The sequence below is a fragment of the Fopius arisanus genome, unplaced genomic scaffold, assembly GCF_000806365.1.
Source record: "Fopius arisanus strain USDA-PBARC FA_bdor unplaced genomic scaffold, ASM80636v1 scaffold00005, whole genome shotgun sequence".
Taxonomy (NCBI): Eukaryota; Metazoa; Arthropoda; class Insecta; order Hymenoptera; family Braconidae; genus Fopius; species Fopius arisanus.
Genome location: NW_011887744.1, coordinates 1724820 through 1742446, shown reverse-complemented (window position 1 = coordinate 1742446; position 17627 = coordinate 1724820). Strand labels below are relative to the sequence as shown.

The 17627-nt window shown below is 37.1% G+C and overlaps 5 protein-coding genes across 6 annotated transcripts; 2 read left to right on the top strand and 3 right to left on the bottom strand.

Annotated features, from left to right (window-relative positions):
* Positions 1-90: 90 nt before the first annotated feature.
* Positions 91-6389, bottom strand: Cka (Connector of kinase to AP-1). The gene is made up of 10 exons (XM_011315923.1): positions 5696-6389; positions 4993-5096; positions 4743-4922; positions 4217-4412; positions 3430-3585; positions 3035-3158; positions 2856-2971; positions 2117-2630; positions 1615-1926; positions 91-1452 (listed from the first exon to the last, which is right to left on the bottom strand). The coding sequence occupies exons 1-10, from the start codon at positions 5960-5962 to the stop codon at positions 1283-1285; spliced, it is 2139 nt and encodes a 712-aa protein (XP_011314225.1). The 5' UTR covers positions 5963-6389; the 3' UTR covers positions 91-1282.
* Positions 6390-6961: 572 nt separating this feature from the next.
* Positions 6962-9046, top strand: LOC105273468 (mitochondrial carrier homolog 2-like). Its single transcript, XM_011315921.1, has 7 exons — positions 6962-7289; positions 7358-7442; positions 7508-7694; positions 7842-7973; positions 8041-8227; positions 8296-8363; positions 8556-9046. The coding sequence occupies exons 1-7, from the start codon at positions 7173-7175 to the stop codon at positions 8737-8739; spliced, it is 960 nt and encodes a 319-aa protein (XP_011314223.1). The 5' UTR covers positions 6962-7172; the 3' UTR covers positions 8740-9046.
* On the bottom strand, positions 8993-10057 carry mRpL13 (mitochondrial ribosomal protein L13). The gene is made up of 2 exons (XM_011315922.1): positions 9905-10057; positions 8993-9571 (listed from the first exon to the last, which is right to left on the bottom strand). The coding sequence occupies exons 1-2, from the start codon at positions 9926-9928 to the stop codon at positions 9059-9061; spliced, it is 537 nt and encodes a 178-aa protein (XP_011314224.1). The 5' UTR covers positions 9929-10057; the 3' UTR covers positions 8993-9058.
* A 70-nt stretch (positions 10058-10127) lies between these two features.
* LOC105273467 (uncharacterized) lies at positions 10128-17625 on the bottom strand. Its single transcript, XM_011315920.1, has 10 exons — positions 17574-17625; positions 16464-16610; positions 12396-12979; positions 11990-12131; positions 11793-11930; positions 11502-11719; positions 11076-11344; positions 10783-11015; positions 10570-10693; positions 10128-10494 (listed from the first exon to the last, which is right to left on the bottom strand). Coding segments are annotated over exons 1-10 (2151 nt in total). The 5' UTR covers positions 17575-17625; the 3' UTR covers positions 10128-10199.
* Positions 13241-16447, top strand: LOC105273466 (venom acid phosphatase Acph-1-like). 2 transcript variants are annotated; one of them, XM_011315919.1, is made up of 8 exons: positions 13241-13554; positions 14269-14551; positions 14917-15027; positions 15182-15447; positions 15506-15789; positions 15936-16030; positions 16086-16144; positions 16209-16299. In XM_011315919.1, exons 2-7 carry the CDS (start codon positions 14468-14470, stop codon positions 16116-16118), a joined length of 873 nt encoding a protein of 290 aa, XP_011314221.1. In that variant the 5' UTR covers positions 13241-13554; positions 14269-14467; the 3' UTR covers positions 16119-16144; positions 16209-16299. The 2 variants fall into 2 exon arrangements, with proteins under 2 accessions (XP_011314221.1, XP_011314220.1); XM_011315918.1 differs by having other exon boundaries at positions 13243-13554; positions 15936-16144; positions 16209-16447.
* Positions 17626-17627: the final 2 nt, after the last annotated feature.

The window sequence follows — 17627 nt, the reverse complement described above, 5'->3', positions numbered from 1 at the left end:
AATTTATTCGATGATGAAAAATGGCTAGTGAATGAGCAGGAGAGAGAGAGCTCATTAAAAAAAAAGAAACAAAAACATATGCGTTATGAGTAAGTTACACAGTTTTCTTCTATTTTTAAATACAATATATTACAGTGAAACACACAGTTATAATTTATTGTTATTAATTATTATTCTAAGTAATGTTTTTTTGTCATATTTTTTTTTTCATTTTTTCTTTAATAATTACCTTACGCTTTATTATTATCAATTAATCATTGTAATTACCATAACGCTGGACCTCGGTATAATGTGCGAGGCAGCACAAAAATGGTGTAATGGGAGACTAATAGCGTTTATATATTTTGTTTCCTTTTTCATCATTCGTGATTCGATTTTATTGGGACAATTGTTCAGGTCAGCTGTGATTTTGCACAATTGAGGGTAGATCTTGAAATTCCTCATGATTGTTAATTTAATCCCCAGTAGCTGTGCAACAGTAACTGTGATACTCGGTAATAAATAATTAACATAAGGATAGATATTATGCTACCGCGGCAGTGTGCTCCCCTGGATTCCTCAATGCTCCTCAGGAGTGTTGACGTCTTCGTAATATTTTTAGTTTTCTTTTCCTCAATCTTATTCCTGTTGTATACCACTTTACGATTTTTATGACGATCTAATCAATGAAAGGGGCGGGTTTCTCATCACTATAATAAGTAATATACTACAATGTCGATCAGCCGTTTCACTCTGCCGACAGATTAATACGTCTACTTAGTGACGATTATATCAACAAATAGCATTTGCACTTGAATGAAAATTCATTCGATTTATCTTCGTTCTGCAATATTACAAGATAATCCTCTTTAAATCCTCATAATGTTTCATTAAAATTCATTTACCTGCCTTTTTCACTCGCCTCACTATAATAATATGAGTATTTGAATATGCTGCTTTGTCTGACCATACTTAAATACAATTACGTTTCTTCCACATTTCTTCTTTTTATTACTTTTCATCTATTCCGCATCTTCTCAACTATCGATAAATGAGGAGATGAGGGGAAATGGATTGAATAAAATCATTCAAAGGAGAAGGTTCCTGGAAGTGTATAGTACATACAAGTAAAACTATCTAAAAAAAAGATGAAAAAAAAAGAATGAACATGAGTACAAAAACCGCTTCAAATGATCCGTGTTCCTATTAAAAGTCTCATATACGACAGCTTGAAAATTTTAATAATTCCGTTGAATTAATGATGTTGCTTTAGCATCGTTCTATTAATTTCCCGATGTATCACTCACACGAATACCTTGGCAAGTGCGTCAGCCCCAGCACTGGCGATGAACGGTAACGAGGGATGGAACGCAACATCGAGAATACTCTCGTCGAATTTCTTGCGGTGTGCTGTTATTTCTTGAACGCAAGTCTTGTTGTCCATATTCCATAATCTTATGCTGCAGTCGTGACCTTGATCATTGATAAGAGGAATAAAATGGCGATTAGTGGTGCAGATAGAATGAAAATCATACACGATTTGAGTAGAGCAACGACAAAGTTGCGATTGATGAGCATTTGAACACTGGGATGCAGTTAATGGGATAATAAAATATAATCAGCCTGAACACTTACTGCCTGAGAGCAGATAAAGACCATGAGGATCAACAGCAAGACTAGTTACAGCATCCAGGTGTGCTACCATAGCGTGAGCCAATGTCGCTGAACGATGGTCATAAAATCTTATGTGACGATCCTCGTGCGCTGATATTATCAGGGGTTGGATGGGATGGGCAACGACACGGTTAACACCTCGGGTACCACTACCCTCAAGTCTTGCTACCACTGAGCCAGTCTCTGCGTCGAATACCACGCAAGCTCCGTCGTAAGCGACAACTATTTTATGAGACTCGTCTCTGACGAAGTCCACCGAGGTGGGAGTTCCATCTGCAATGCACATAACAATTTCAAATTACTTTTTTTATGAATTCATTTCACGTGCCTAATAACCAACGGCAAAGGGTTCTTTCGACCTTTTGCAAATCCTCTTTCAAAAGTTTTCTGAGGAAGAATTTTTGGTGTTATAATGTTTGATGTTATTATATTCTTGGAGGATAAAAAAAAAACAAGATTTTACCTTGTTCAGAAGAGTACGTGTTGAGCAATGGTACTTTGTTAGGTGGATTCCAGAGCTTGACAGTTCCATCGGCACTGGCCGACAACAACTGTGATCTTGGATGGAACATGCTGAGTCCCCAGACAGCATCAGTATGACCAGTCAGCGATTGGCTGAGTACACCAGGCTCATATGAATCATATGGATCGATATTACCAGCTGGCACCGACCAGCAGTGTATCATCCCGTCGAGACCACCTGAGTAACAGCGACTACCAGTGCTGCACATCCCTAAACATAAAACTGGCCCTGTGTGGGATCTGAAGGTGTAAAGGGGCTCGACGTCCAGAGACGCTGATTTTTTCGCTGGCACTGTCTTCTGCAGATTCCAAAGCTTCAGTGTGTGGTCGTCCGACGCTGTTATGAGGACTGGGTCCTTTGGATGGAAGACAAGGGCTCTCACGCAGTCGAAGTGAGAGCGCAGGGTGTACTTCGCATTCCATGTCTTTCTATACGTTTCTTTTGTTGCCGCCATCTGCAGACATTTAATTACCATTTCAATTTCCTTTTTATTTGACTTGAGTATCGCCCAATGGGTGATTACTGGAGGCTTTTAAATAATTATTATAATTGTTAAACGCAGAAATGAACTCTCGATCAAACAAAGTCAAATATTTTCAATACAAGAGTTTTTCCTTCTGCTCCACTCACAACAGATGCGATTTGAGTGGATTATAGTTGAAAAATAATTAGTATTTACATCGTATGTGACATCAGCATCATTGTTAACAGTTAATTGGGCTAATTCCCCCAGTCCTAAAGCTGAATCGCTCTCCTCCCCTGGGCGCTGAGGGTCTCGTTCCACACGCATTGTGTCTGTTGGAAAAAAAAAATATTATAGTGGTTGTCCCTCAAGGAATTTCAACGACATCGTCTCACCAGTATATTTGGGAATATCGTGGGGATGATTAATGTGTGAGTCTTCAGTTTCCGTAATAAGATTTAGTTCGTTCAAAACTTCCTCTGCCTCAGCGTCAACATCCTCCCCCAGCATTATGGATGCCTGAGAATTTCATTGTAGTATCAACAAAGTTTTCCTAAAGTTTGACAGGACTGAGGAGTGTTTTCAGAAGAATTTCAAGTAATTATTGGATGAGGGAGAACTATTCCACTTCAAAAGAATGTTAAGAGATTTTGTTGGGAATTCAATTTTTAACTGAATTTTATTTTCAATAAGATAAGAGTTCTAATACGATAATTTTCACAGAAAAACTTTAAACAATATATTTGATGTAAAATTTACACATTTTCCTTTTTTCAAGTCTGATAAATACCTTATTTTGTTTTGGCTCAGCATCGGTATCGTACGATTCGTCCTCCACTTCGCCCTCTTCCTCCTCCATGTCGATATCGGTGTGAGCCAGAAATTCAAAATTTGCCATGACAGACGCCTCGGTGTCAAGGATCATTGCCTCGGTGAGGGAAGCCGCCTAGAGAGATTGGTGTAACCGTAAGAAAGTGAAACTAGGCATTTCACAATTAAAAAATATTGAAAGAATAGAGTGCATTGAATAGTCTAGGTGTTCGAAGCCTTGTGGTGGTAATGAAACGATTAAATCGAAATAAATTATGACACTGCGCCAGGTTCTGTCACTGGGTTCATGTTCAAATTAAAACACTAAACGAGTTTCCACTGATTATTGAACTTATTCTGTTCGGGCAGCACAAATATACATTAAATAAAAATTGACACTGACATTTTGTCTCGTAACTCTTCATACTATACCTACTTCCTTAGAAATGTGAAACTATTAGGGATGCAAAGATAAAGTTCATTGAATAAAATACCGTATTCGCAGTAAATAAGAAAGAAAAAAAAGAGAAAGGTGGAAACAGAAATGAAAAAAGTAAATATCGCCAAAACAGGCGTACCAGTTTACGACTCATTGCATCCAGTTATTGACTTTCGTGAACCATTTGCAACAGAGAAAAAAATCACAGAGAAAAAGTCGTTGACTAAGGGCATTTCAATGTTTTCAACTGCCATCAGTGATTCAGTCCAAGTCAATGATTGGAATCGAGACGCTGAACCAGTACACTCATTGTACAACGAAGATACACCTTTTTTGCTTTCCGCGTCGATCCACTCCCTCCATCCCTGGACATATAATAACGCTTTTTCGTTGGTCCGTTACCATTCAATGCCGGCGTATTCATATCATCAGAGTCTGTATTGTTGTTTAATCCAAGTAATGATCTCACTCTGTTTGATCTCACATCAATTATTGTGTCGGTGTATCCAATTTCTTGCAAATAGCTAGTAACACAATTAAAACATTAATGTCATGGTTCATGGCTTTCTCTGAAGACCCGTCAGTGCTGGGTAAAACATTTTCATCGATCATCATACGATAAAATGCTGAGAAAACATCATCACCAAGATAATGATAGTAGTCTAATATTCAAGAACGTGTAAAAATGTCATTATTTAATGACCAAGAGATTACAAGAAATGTCAGTTATTCGCATGGGGCTTTCTTCAACGTTGACTCATTTGACATTTGCCACCTCGATGATAAAAAAATCCAATGGCTCACAACAGCACTGACAAGTAAATTTCATAATAATTCCTAAACCACGATCTTACTCTCTTAATAATCGCCGCCCCTGGCTCCACGTGATATTACTGACAGATGAGAAAGGAGCTTCCCCATCTCCACCACCGCCCTCCGAATTATCTCCAGTGTTCGACTCCTCATAAAGTGGTGGTTTCCCATCATCCTGTATTACCAAATCTGTCCCATACTTCAGTATATGATACTTTGCCCTATCAAAAAAAAATGTATTATTTACAAAACCAGACGCACCGAACACCGATAGCTCTATGAATATCTTACCTCTCCTGCTTTAGAGCGTACTCGAGCATTTTTATTCGTCTCACTAGATCATTCTTTAAATTTTCCTGAGCCTTTCTTTCCCCCTGGAGGAAAGCTATTCTAGCCTATAATAATTCAGAGAGAAAAAAAAAACAATTATCGTGACGCTCTGCTGATATCCATTAGAAATCTCACTGATCCTTCATTACGCCTTAGAAAATTCAACATATAAATAAATAATACAGTTCCTATCTAATCTCTCCTATTAACAGATCTATACTGTTCTAATGATACATCTCAACAATGTGGTAATAATACCACGTTGAAAGGATCAGTTTCACTCTAGTGTACACAGATCTTATCAACTCAGCAATTTTTTTTTTCAGATTCACGAGTATCTTGCACACTAGAATTTCACATTGAAATCAACACAACAGCAATAACTCAATTAAATGGCCTACACCAGAACAGTAAAAATAATCACCAAACTCCACCGATTTCAATGATCGAATAAATAAATAGACTATCCTGCACAAGCTGGATGGTGAGTGATAAAAAATTGACACCCGGTAGACAATTCCCAGTATCAATTGTCTAACGTCAAAAATTCTCATCGTCAGTGTCACTACTAAGAACTCCCATAGTTTCCAAAACGAAAGCCCCAGATTAATTTCTTATTTTCACAATGAAGACACAATTGACTGATTCAATTAAGATAAAATACCTGAAATTCAGCTCTGTCGAGTTCCCACTGTGATCTGTCAAGCTCAAAGCGGGCCCACTCGTGTTGAATAAAGTGAAGAATACCAGGCATCGAGTACTGTGGTTTTTGGTCTTTGGCACCATTGCCACTGGCATTATCACTGTTCTGATGTTTATCGTTGCCAATTGATACATTAGCACCGGACGACAATGGCCCGTTGTGATTTTGCGATACTGAACTGGAGTTATCCTCCATTATGGGACCGCAACACTGGCTGGGTACCTTCATTTCATGACACGGCGGCCATTACAGCAACTGTGCCTTTCTTTCCCTCTCCCTCTGGATTTTGTCGCCAGAGGCAGTCCGTTATATGTGTATTACTCTAGAGCCCTTTTTTCTGTTTTTTATATAAAACCCCTTACGGCTTAATATGCCTCTCCAACTGTCTCGCTGGTGTACTTCACTCGTTCACCCCTTCACAGGAGAATCAATTTATTTATGACAATTGGAATGTTTCAAGGGAGTAATTTTTCCGCAAGTCTTTTCGGATGATGTTGACACTTCACAGGAGCAACTCCAAGTCACTCAAGGCGACACGATAAACTTGACGTTTTTTTTTTAATGGTAATTCAATCGACAGGGACCCACCACTATTAATACAGGGGCTTGCAGGATACTTTATCCGTTTGTGTTGAGGGAGAACTGAAGTGTGGAGGGAATAAAGAAGTGCCATTGGTCCTTGCACCGGCGATGGACCAATCCCTTGGGAGGCAACACAGACGCTTTTCGAATTGTCGTGATTACGAATGGACTCGATGAAAACTGAACCCAAGGATTCATTATTTGTTTCTATTTTTTATTAATTCATCATTTGTGATCGACATTCCGAGGGTTCATTCGGTTGTTTTATTCAGGTCAAGTTCGATTTCGTTCTAGTAATTGCTGGGAGTTGTTTTATTGGGGAAATTCGATATAGCCGGATATTTGGCACTTGAAGCCATTCTGATATGAATGAATGAATGAATGAAATCTCATTTTCAGGAGTGAAATCAGTCGGGCTTGGGGCGTGAATTGAAGATTTTTGAATGATTTTTTTTTAGTTTTGCAGAGAGTTGTGGGAGAGCTCTTTCTTGACAGATAGAAATCACTCAAAGAGGATTGGCTAAAGTAGAAACTCAGTTCTCGGTTTTTCATGCACCCCAAGAGAGCGAGGGCGCCACACGCAATGGGGGTGTCTGCCCGTCATCCGATTCTGTAACTGCCTCAGTAGCAATCTTCTTTGGAATTACCCTTGAATCATACCGGCTGTCTTCATCTGACGTGAGAGGACGTAAGTGTGGTGGACAGTAGTTACGACTCCATCAAGAGTGGAGGTATGATAGTGATTGGTGTTTTTGTACAATCTTTGAACCTTACAAAAAAAATCCAGTCAAGTGTGTGGCATCAATAAAAAAGAGGACCGAGTAATAAAAGAGAAGTTTGTAGATAAATTGTGAATATGTCTCTGTCGACAATGGGTCGGGATAAGGAGGTGGCAATGTGGTCTACTGTTGCTATTCGGATGTTGGTTAATACCATTTCACATCCACTTGAATATGCCAAAGTGTTAATTCAGGTAAATTTATTATTTATCCAGGATTATCATATTAGTACGTATTATTCTCTGTTGATTCGCTGTTCTAGATAGGACATGAACCCAGTGAACCTATAGAAACCAGAACACTTTTTGGAAAACCGGCACTGGCTCTGCCGAATATTTTTCAGTATGGTGAGTCGCAATGAATGGCTTTATTCGATTTATTGAATAATTTTATTTTTAAACCTCACTTTTAGTAAGATATATTAAAAGTGTGGATGGATTTGCTGGATGCTATCGAGGGTTGGTCCCAAACCTGTGTGCCAATGCGGTCAATACTATTGCAATCGGAAAGGCTATGGAGTCAAAATATTTCATCAAGTATTTCCCAGAGACTCAGGCGAGGAAAGACGAGGATATTGATGATTTACCGGATGATAAAAGGTAACAGCAAGTTTTAGAATTGACTAAACTATCAAACGAAAATGAGCTTTCAATATTTTATTTTCATTTCAAATGACTTGTACGAAAATTGAGTTTATGATTAATTTATGTGTATACCATGTTGTAAATTGACAACTATTGATGCAGGCGAGAGATCTATCTGAGGGAACTAGCTAAAGGTATAGCTTGTAGAATAATAGGAATAGTTGCAAGTCACCCATTGGATGTCATCACCCTGAGGACAATGGCCCAATTCGTTGGGGGTGAAAACAAATACAAGTAATGCATCAACTAACTCACGAAATCCACGGAGTAAAGATTTACAGAGATTTCTGTTCAATTGCAGTGGAATATTTGGATCAATTAGAGAAGTTTACCATGAGAATGGCCTATTGGGTTATTACGCAGGATTGGTACCGAGATTAATTGCTAATGTAACCACACTGGTACTTGTCAGTGCCTCAACGTACTTCGTCAACAAATATTTGATAAAGGATAAGGATCTGAGGGACTGCACTACAGCTACTATGACGGTAACTCGATTTTCGTCTTGTATGATTATATTTGTACGATGAATTATTGTGTTTACGATATTTTCAAGTTCCTCGCAACGACTGTCACCTATCCGTTCTTGGTTGTTTACCATTGTATGGCTGTTAACGATTGTGGGTGAGTGTAAAAAAACTCTGGGAAAATTTCTAGCGCAAGTCTATACACCAAATCGTGAATTTCGTTTATCATGGAAAACTAGAAGGAATAATGAGAATTTAATCTCTTGGAAAATTTAATTGATTTTTTTTTCGCATATGATTATAAATTATTGAAAAGTCCAATCAACTCGAGCTGTATTATCATTGACAGATTGCCAGCTGGAGTTCCCCCACGAATGCCCATTTATGGGAACTGGCTGGACTGCTGGAGGCATTTATCCTCGATAAATCAATCGAAACGTGGTAGCAGTCTCCTCTGGCGCTACTACACAGGACCTCAAACAATTATCAACGGACACCCAGTAGCTCTTACCAAAACTACCTTCTACAAATAACTTTCATAAATAACAATACTGTTCAACATTCACGAAGCGAGAAGCGAACATTAAAATACAGACTGCAGTCATTGTCAATGAATAAAACTAGACAAATTGCAGGAGTGATTACACGAAGTAATTTTAAAAATCCTTGATAAAAATGCAACAAATTTTTTTCTCACGTGTAACGTGTGTGTGAATCCATGAGATAGACTTCATGGAAGTGTCAATATATTTCGTGTTCTTGGTGATCATTGTAAAAAGTCAAATGTCAACTCGAGTCTATTCTTTATTATAGATAGAAATAAAAGCAGAATACAGTGAATTTATAGTTTCTCTATCGAAGAATGTAATTTGAGGGGTATTTCATGAGGCGGGGGAAATTGTCAATCTCTTCCGGTGAAATATGATCGAGTCTGACAGGCTGAGGTCTCAGCTGTTTTATTTGACTGCTGACGTTCTGCATGATATCCTCAGGAACATTATCGTCTGGATAGATGTGCAAACGCTGCATTGTGTGTCGTCTCTGTAGATTGCCTCTCATCGCAGAGTAGACAGCCTTCTCCATGATCATTGTTTTGTTCTTCTGGTGGAGCTCCCAGGCGAGGGTCCATGTGGCACCACCGTGGTAGGTATTGTGGTGGAAGTAAACCCTTTTAGTCCAATCGTCCCCTCGTAAGGCGATGTCTTTACTGTTTATCACCACTACGTGATCTCCACATTGATTTAAGGGATGGTAAATTGGTTTGTAGAGACCCTTGAGGTATTTCTCTATCAGGACAGCACTTTTGTACGGGTCTTGCCATTTTGCATCGTATATGTGCCAGATTTGGGCGAATGTCGCCCAATGCTGCTCTCAACAAAAATTTATTTCACAGTTACATTTTTCATTTTATTCGCAGACACGTGTCAATTAATTAACTTTATGAATGTTTTGGTATCCCAGATTGCGAGGTATTAAAAAAATTAGGATGTGTAAGGATGAATTTAGACTGTGACTTTTTGACTTCTTTGTTATTAAATATATATTGTTTGACAGGCCACAATCGTCTCACAGTTTTTATTTCAGATACAATTGAATGTATACAGGACTAGCCGCAAAATGTGAACATGCGACAACGTTGAAAATTTAATGAATTTAATGAATGAATTTTCTCTGAGTAAATATGCATTGTCTGCATACCTGGCCTCTCCTGACAAGTGACATGCTATACCTTCTTGAATAAAACTTTATAACAAACACTAATTATCAATACTTATGCTCCAGATTTTAAATTTCTGAAGAAATAACAGAGAGCAATGAAGATCTTCAAATCTTAAACCATAACCTCTCCAAAAATTGCAGTCGATAAAGAGGATTGCGATCGCTGATGCGCCAATTACGTAAATTAAATTTGAACTCGTCATAAAAAGAAAAATTATATTCTTGCTGCTGTTGATATTAACCTTATAACTATTATAATTGAGAATCCCTTTAATTATGAGTTGAGTGTGACATCATAATTGATCAAATCTACATAATCATGGGAATACAATTCGAAACCGATAAAACCACCAAATCCTGGGGCACCCCTGTAACGAAGACCGATTCCTTTCAGAATAGTAGGTGGATCTGTAATAACTTCTTGTATATCCAAGTAAGGAACAGTTGTCTGAGCTGCATCTTTCATCCAATCGGATGTTTGAAACTTAATCAGCCCATGGTCTTCCTTTTCCGGTGCATTCTTGAAGGATAGTGTAGGCTCATGAGGTTTATCAAGTTCTATCTCAATCCTGAAGAGTAAAAATTCCGTAACTTAAATTCACACTTCCATAAAACTTGCTGTAATGATTGATAACTACTTGTACCTAGTCGAGTTGTAGGAAATCTCGTTCACATGATTTAAATCGATGTCACCAGTGGCAAATTCGAAATTGGCAGCCATTCCTGATAAGACGACATTTCCATCGGAATCTAATTGAAATTTAGCACCTGCCAGAGGAAAAATTGATAATATATAAAAATTGATAAATCGGTTTCAACCGATTTTGTACTGATTTGTTGGAATGAAAAATTCCTACCAAGGAGAACCTGGTTTACTTCAGCATGCAATGCATCAAGAGTAATTCCTCTCCTGCGATACGATAAAGTGATAGGTTCAGTGAGACTGTTATTATATTCCTTGAGGACTTCATCTCGAGACTTCCAGTGTATCGTTGATGGATCAATGAATCCAAAGGAGCTCAGTTTGCCTTGTTGAATATCGATATGAATGATATTATCAATATTGACCAGCCGCACACCTGTCATGACCCTGTCAATGCAATTATGTCGTGAGAATTGAGACCAATCTGTTCAAGTAATTTGATCATACATGTTATCTTTATAATCAGTCGAAACAATTTCTGTGCTAAATTTCCGCAGAGTTTTTGGATGCTCGATGTCATCGCAAATGCATCTACATGGTCCAAGATCGTAAATTCCCCAATAATTCGGATTATTCCAGTCCAAATAAGTCCAAAATTTATTTTCCCTGCAATTGGTTAGATTTCCCATATTATCGGGATGCGGTTCCCAGGGGTGGAAGAAACCTGCCCTTGGATTATCTGCTGTAAATCCATCGAAACGTCGATTGGACGTTGTCTGAAATAGATTATATTTTCTCAATATCTCAGTAACCACTTGTTATAACAATTGGATTTATTTTTTCAATCCAATTCGAGGAGAAACCAAAGATAACATTTGATAGACAACACATGCGGCCACAGTAATAGTGAATAGTAATTTTGAAAAAACTTACTGGCTTACAAATATCTATCGCGTAAGACTCGAAGCACTTGTACATGAGTCCATAGCATTTCCAATCCCCATCGGATTTAATTCTCTCGTAAGGGTGATACGCTGCACCATCATCTTGATAATGATCGCAATCATACTTGCCAGTATGTTCTGCATTTGTATTCAATTTACTCACAAGAATTCCTTGGAATAACTTTTCCATCTCAAGATACGTTTCTCCTGAGGAAAAAATATCAAATAGAATCAATAATCCACTGTATTCACTGAAATTCTTCCCTGATGGAGTCATCACCTCTTTTGTGGACAGAAGGATCACATCTACGGAGTTTAGTAGATCCTTGACTAGCTAGGTTGTTTAAATTCTCGGTGATGCTATGGGCAGCCTTCTCATACTCTTCTTTTGTGAATCGCATCTCTGAGGTGAAATTTCCTACAAGAATTATTCAATTATTTCCACTGAATTGTTGCTTCTCTCATATTACTATCTACCTTGATCGAATGCACTGCGAATAGCATATGATTGCAAGATCACTAGATGCCCTTTCATTACAGTTTCCATGGTATATCGATATGATTTATAAATTATATCATTCAATGATTGTTTGTTGTTACACCATTCATGTTTTCGCTCCTGTTAAATCAGAATCAAATATAAATTCAAGTAAAAGCTGAAAATTATTATAAATATTATTGACTGCATTGATGGATTCATTATTATTGAATATTATTTTCAAATTTGGAATTACTGTTGAGATGACTCTTCCAGTTGACATGCAAGGGGAGAGTTTTCCTCTCACTTGATACAATTAAAAAAAATCATTCCAACTAAAGTCCTGAAAGTGCCGATATCTCGAAAACTGGAAGAGCACAGAGAATTTTTTTTATATTGATTTACCTGGTCAAGAATGTATTTCGAGTACAAATTCAGAAATCCGCGTTCTCTGTTGCTTGGTATAATCAATTCAATGAACTCCCGCAGGTAATTCGGCAAATGATGATCTGCCTGGCCAGTCGATTCCTTAGCAAACTCCAGCAGAGTGACGTTTTCAATGGAATCCTTTTCTTGTGAATCAATCCGTGATATGAATTTATAATACTGATAATTAATATAACTCGAGAGCCGATGGAATCGGTCCTGTAGAGTTTGCACGTCAGTCAGTAATGGCAATGAGTTCAACGTGCCCATCATGTCGTTGTATTGAATGTGCAATAATCCTTCTAACTGTTGCATATCTGAGTGGATCATTTTTATCTGGTCCAGAATTTCGTTTTGACTCGCTTGCTTCGGTTGAATTAATTCATTCAGAAGTTTTCCGTAGATATTTGTCATGCCGATTATTTCCTTCTCCTTGACCAACTTGAATTTTCTCCCTGTTTTTTCATCAGAATGGACCAGAGAAATCGAAGATAAAATGCAGATCACGATGGCCAGGGAATTCATCTCAACGAATTCGTTTCGATTTGCAGAAGATCCAGTGACTGCATCAATGGTGTAATAATTCGTTTTATATAATCGTGAGTATTATCTGTTTTTAAAGCTTGTAACATTGAAATGCGAATTAAATAATTTGGCACGTATCTGTATTTGTACAACGACTGGAGTGAAGACTTTCATTTGGATGATTATGATAAGGTCTCAAGTATCAATTCTGGGGAGTTATCAGGTGTCATGGAATGCCAGGGTTAGAGATATCGGAAATTTCCACGGGATCACTACCTTAAATAGCAGCGGAGAGTATAAAAGAATGACAAGCTTTGCACTTTCCTGAAATTGGCACTTAATTTGTGTCCTGATGAAGCTAAAAAGTTTTTTTTTACATTTTCTGGAAAACTTACGACAGGATCGACATGAAAGAATATATGTTCTGGGACTTCGTCATTATTTAAGGACTCTAGAAGTTTCAAAGTATTGAGAAGGAAAATTTTTAAAAACGTGAACGTGAAAAATAGCACTCCACATTTTTCAGACTGGGCGACCACTCCTGCCTCGCATGTGCAATTATTTTTTTTCATTATTGATTCGCAGAAATTTACATTAGGACCTCTGATACCAGGTAATTAATTCCGTGAAGGTAAATAACTTTTCAAGGTCTTTTTTCGATGAAAATGTACGTATATGAATCAATTGGAAGATTTATAATGATGAAAAAATCCGGGAAATCACAATATTTATTGAAAAAAAAACAAAGATCTTTTACAAGAGAAGAGAACACATATTCAAGGTTTTCTTGACTACGAATCGAGCTATCACGGCGAACATGAGTTTCTTTCAATATGTACAACGAAAAATCGAGGACAAATTTAGAGCAATCTATGACAAAATAAAGTTCAAAAATTCATAGTCGGGATCTATAATAGAGAGCATCACTTGTTTATATCACTTCACCTTCACTGCGCACTTGTACCAATTTACATTTCAAACGCTCAAACAAATAAGCTCACGTGAAAGAATAATAAGAGGTACAGTTATTTTTCAGGTGTCTGTACGGAATTGTAATTATAAACTCTGAAAAAATATGACATTCTACGTCTTTATTTAAATTTTTTTAACAATCAGTCGAAACTACTGAATTACTTATGGCAAAGAATTCTTTCTCGTTTGCACAAAATCAGGGAAATTTTCCGTGAAATATTATAACTTAAAGTTAGCCTGCTGGATCCAGAGAGATATATCTAGAGTTTTTGTAGAATCTGAACAAATATCCCATTCTAAATGTTTGCATCGATTGAAGTCCTCCAGCGAGTAATAAGACTGTGACTTCAATTAGTTTCAGAAAAACTTGAACAGTAGTGGGGAATCCATTCTCATTTGGAATTATGGATTTATAAATGTGATTGGTTGAGGATTCGGCTCTATGCCGTCATGGATTGAATAAATTCGCTGCCTTGATTGCTCCGATCGACTAGTAGAGGCAGTCTAAAGAATTTTTTCAGACGTTGATATTGTCAAGACGTTTAGGGACTATAATGCGCACAGTCACCTACAATTGTCTACTTTTAAGTCTCCTTCTAATAAAATCTGATGGAATAGATTATAAGTTTGTAAATGTGGTGAGTAGCATGATCTAGTAGAATATTAATATATACACTGAGGAGAAAAGCGTCGTATTTACGCGATTAATCGTCAGTCATCTTCTGGTTCTTTTAATTTTAAATTTAATTTTCCCACTTTTTATGTGATTTCAACCAAATACGATTTGAGAATTCCAAAAATACAATTTTAAAACATCTCTAATTGAGCGCTAGGGTATCCGTCAAATTAAATCATTTTTTCATTATTGATCGCGAAATCGAGTACCAAATATTTTTTGTGAAAACCCAAGTTTTAATTATTTTTTAATAATTATAAACGCGAAAATCGTCTTAAGTAAATGAAAAATCATAGAAAAATAATTGACGCGATTTTTCAATTTCAGATTTTCCGACATGGGGACCGAACTCCGCAGAATAATTCCTACGAAATATTCCCTACAAGCGAATATGCGAAATACCGTTTTGATCCATATGGTTATGGACAACTGACCAATGTAAATTTCTTCAATTACGATTACCATAAAGAAAAAAATCAATGTGCATGATTTACGCGTAATTTGTGCTTTAGATTCAGTTTTGAATACGATTTTTTAAAAATATTTTGTGATACAAGTTCGTTTTCATTGTGAATTTTTATATTTTCCCCAGAAAGGGAAGCGAAATGCCTATCAACTAGGCATCGACATTCGTGATTATTATTCTCAATTCTTGAATGATCTATATCACCCAGAGGAAATATCTGCACAGAGTTCTGACGCTGATAGAACTAAAATGTCTTTGCAATTAGTGATGGCAGGTATATTTCCTCCCTCATCGGCTCAGTCGTGGAATTGTAAGCTGAACTGGCAGCCTGTTGTAACGAATTACATACCCCGTGATGACGATTACGTCTTGAATTTTCTCAAATGCCCCAAGTAAGCTAGAATTTTTATTTCCTGCGATCAATACAGCACTGAAATTTGAATTTTCCAGTTTCAAAAAGGAACACGACGCTGTGAAAAAACTTCCCGAAGTCGTCGAAAAAGTTTCGCAATACAGTACGTTTGCAAAACAGCTCTCCGAATGGACGGGAGTTCCAATTACTCCTACGAAACATTTCGTGCAAATTTATCATGCTTTAACAATGTTAGATCATATGGGATTCGCATCTCCTCATTGGAGTAGTCGGTTTTATCCCGAAGGTCTTCTATTAGATGGTGTAGCTCTCGATTTTGAAATTTTAAATTATAATGAGAGATTGAGAGCTTTAAGTGGAGGTAAGCATTCTCTTATCACGAAATGATTAACATAATCCACAGCGGAAAATCTTTTTTTGAGAATTTTCGTTTTGTTAAAAAGCACTTTTTTCTTCACTTATATCGTAATGTACTATTTTACGCTGGATTGTTATTAATTATTTCAGGAATGGTTTTGAAGAAGTTCATCGACAATATGGTGGCAGCTGCTGATCCAAATTCAAATTCGCGCTTGAAAATGGAGTTGTTTAGTGCTCACGAGGTCAATATCGTTGCCATTTTAAAAATTCTCGGTGTTTATGAAAAACATTTTCCAGATTATTCTAGCGCTGTGTTCGTTGAATTGCTGAAGGAAAATAATGAATATTATGTCAATGTAAGTTGAGGTGCGGAATCGTCGCCCGTTTAATGATTAATGCTCACTAATTTTATGATTATAGATTGACTATTACTTGAACCCCTCATCGAAGAGAATTCATCTACCTATACCTGATTGTGAACCAAAATGTTCCCTGAAACGTTTTATAGAACTGTTCAAAGATAAGTTACCTAAGGCGGAAGATATGAAGTGTAAAGTGTGATAATAATACTGGTAAAAATTATGTTACATGGATAATTCATCCTCAAATAAACGGGGAAAAACCAATCCCAGAGAATTCTCTGAATACAATTCATATCTGAGTGTCAGTACTCACAGTTGTTGTTGGATAACTCCCGGCTGGTGCTGAAGTTGCTAATTTCAGATAAAAATCGAATTGCATGCACTGGTTTTTTCACAAGAGTTAGACCAAGTCCCTTCCTCGTCGCCAAATTTTGTTGGATTCCGTAGAATAAAAAGTACACTGAAGTAACTTTAAAATTAACTAATACTTTTATTCACGAAAATATATATATAATTAACAACTAGTGAGTCTTGAGGTACTCTGATTCGAGCAATTCCGTCTGGATTGTACAGAGGTTCTGGTCTACTCGTTATCTTTGCTAAACTAATTCTGTCTTAAAATATCGAAGTTCCCTTATTTAAATGTGAACGGCTAGGTTTGTGACGTCAATAGGGAAATTGGAGTTGATTGAGGAAAGGCCCAAGGTATCATTTATCGAAGTGCTTAATGATTATCAATGAGTCCCCTGATGAATCACTCTTTCTTATACCAGGGCCCGGCAACCTGGGCTCGTTAGGGCTCATTAGATTCTACGTGGTTGACGAAAATATCGTCACCACTGGGACTTACTGATGAGGGAGTTTAATGACACTTACGCACACAATGGTTGGGTAATTGGGTACCCATTAGGACAAGAGGATTATCCCTACCTTTGTAATAGGCTGGCTCCCAACTACCTGAAGGTTGCCGGGCCCTGTCTTATACTGCATTTTGTTGAGGAACTACGTGAGTAACAATGAGAATTTGTTGGGGAACTACGTGAGGAATAAAGTAATTATTCTAAATTGTTAGGGAACTACCCGAGTAATAAGATGGTTTATCCTTTAGAAATAATTGAGAGTTGGGGTATACAACAATTCCACAAGTTTTTTAATGTATGCTCTCCATTCCATCCACATGAATTATCAGCATCAAAAGATGTGGAAAAAATTGAAGTTTACTTTTCATGTTTTACTTTGAAAACTGGAATTTCTTTCTGAAGGATTGATAGAATAATCTAAAATACATAAATTCGGAATATATTAATTTGTTGAACTATTTTATTAATTAAATAAAATATCGTCTGTGAAGGGCGAAAATGACAGACTTAAACAACAATATTGAAAACGAAAAAAATTGAAATTAATGATCGAATGGTATTACTGTTTCCGCACGTGTCCCAGTTATGGATCGTGTTGTTTTTCTGATCCCAGAATT

Coding starts and splice junctions, on each gene's coding strand:
- LOC105273468 (XM_011315921.1), top strand. CDS start 7,173: ATGTCTCTGTCGACAATGGGTCGGGATAAGGAGGTGGCAATGTGGTCT. Junction 7,290..7,357: donor ATGCCAAAGTGTTAATTCAG/GTAAATTTATTA, acceptor TCGCTGTTCTAG/ATAGGACATGAACCCAGTGA. Junction 8,228..8,295: donor GCACTACAGCTACTATGACG/GTAACTCGATTT, acceptor GATATTTTCAAG/TTCCTCGCAACGACTGTCAC.
- LOC105273466 (XM_011315918.1), top strand. CDS start 14,468: ATGCGCACAGTCACCTACAATTGTCTACTTTTAAGTCTCCTTCTAATA. Junction 15,448..15,505: donor AATTTTCTCAAATGCCCCAA/GTAAGCTAGAAT, acceptor TGAATTTTCCAG/TTTCAAAAAGGAACACGACG. Junction 15,790..15,935: donor ATTGAGAGCTTTAAGTGGAG/GTAAGCATTCTC, acceptor TAATTATTTCAG/GAATGGTTTTGAAGAAGTTC.
- mRpL13 (XM_011315922.1), bottom strand. CDS start 9,928: ATGTCACTTGTCAGGAGAGGCCAG. Junction 9,572..9,904: donor CACTTGTCAGGAGAGGCCAG/GTATGCAGACAA, acceptor TGTTGAGAGCAG/CATTGGGCGACATTCGCCCA.
- LOC105273467 (XM_011315920.1), bottom strand. Junction 12,980..16,463: donor GGAGTTATCCAACAACAACT/GTGAGTACTGAC, acceptor CCATTGATGCAG/TCACTGGATCTTCTGCAAAT. Junction 11,720..11,792: donor TCCTTCTGTCCACAAAAGAG/GTGATGACTCCA, acceptor TTTTTTCCTCAG/GAGAAACGTATCTTGAGATG.
- Cka (XM_011315923.1), bottom strand. CDS start 5,962: ATGAAGGTACCCAGCCAGTGTTGCGGTCCCATAATGGAGGATAACTCC. Junction 2,972..3,034: donor CGATATTCCCAAATATACTG/GTGAGACGATGT, acceptor TTTTTCCAACAG/ACACAATGCGTGTGGAACGA. Junction 2,631..2,855: donor ATGCTGATGTCACATACGAT/GTAAATACTAAT, acceptor AAATGTCTGCAG/ATGGCGGCAACAAAAGAAAC.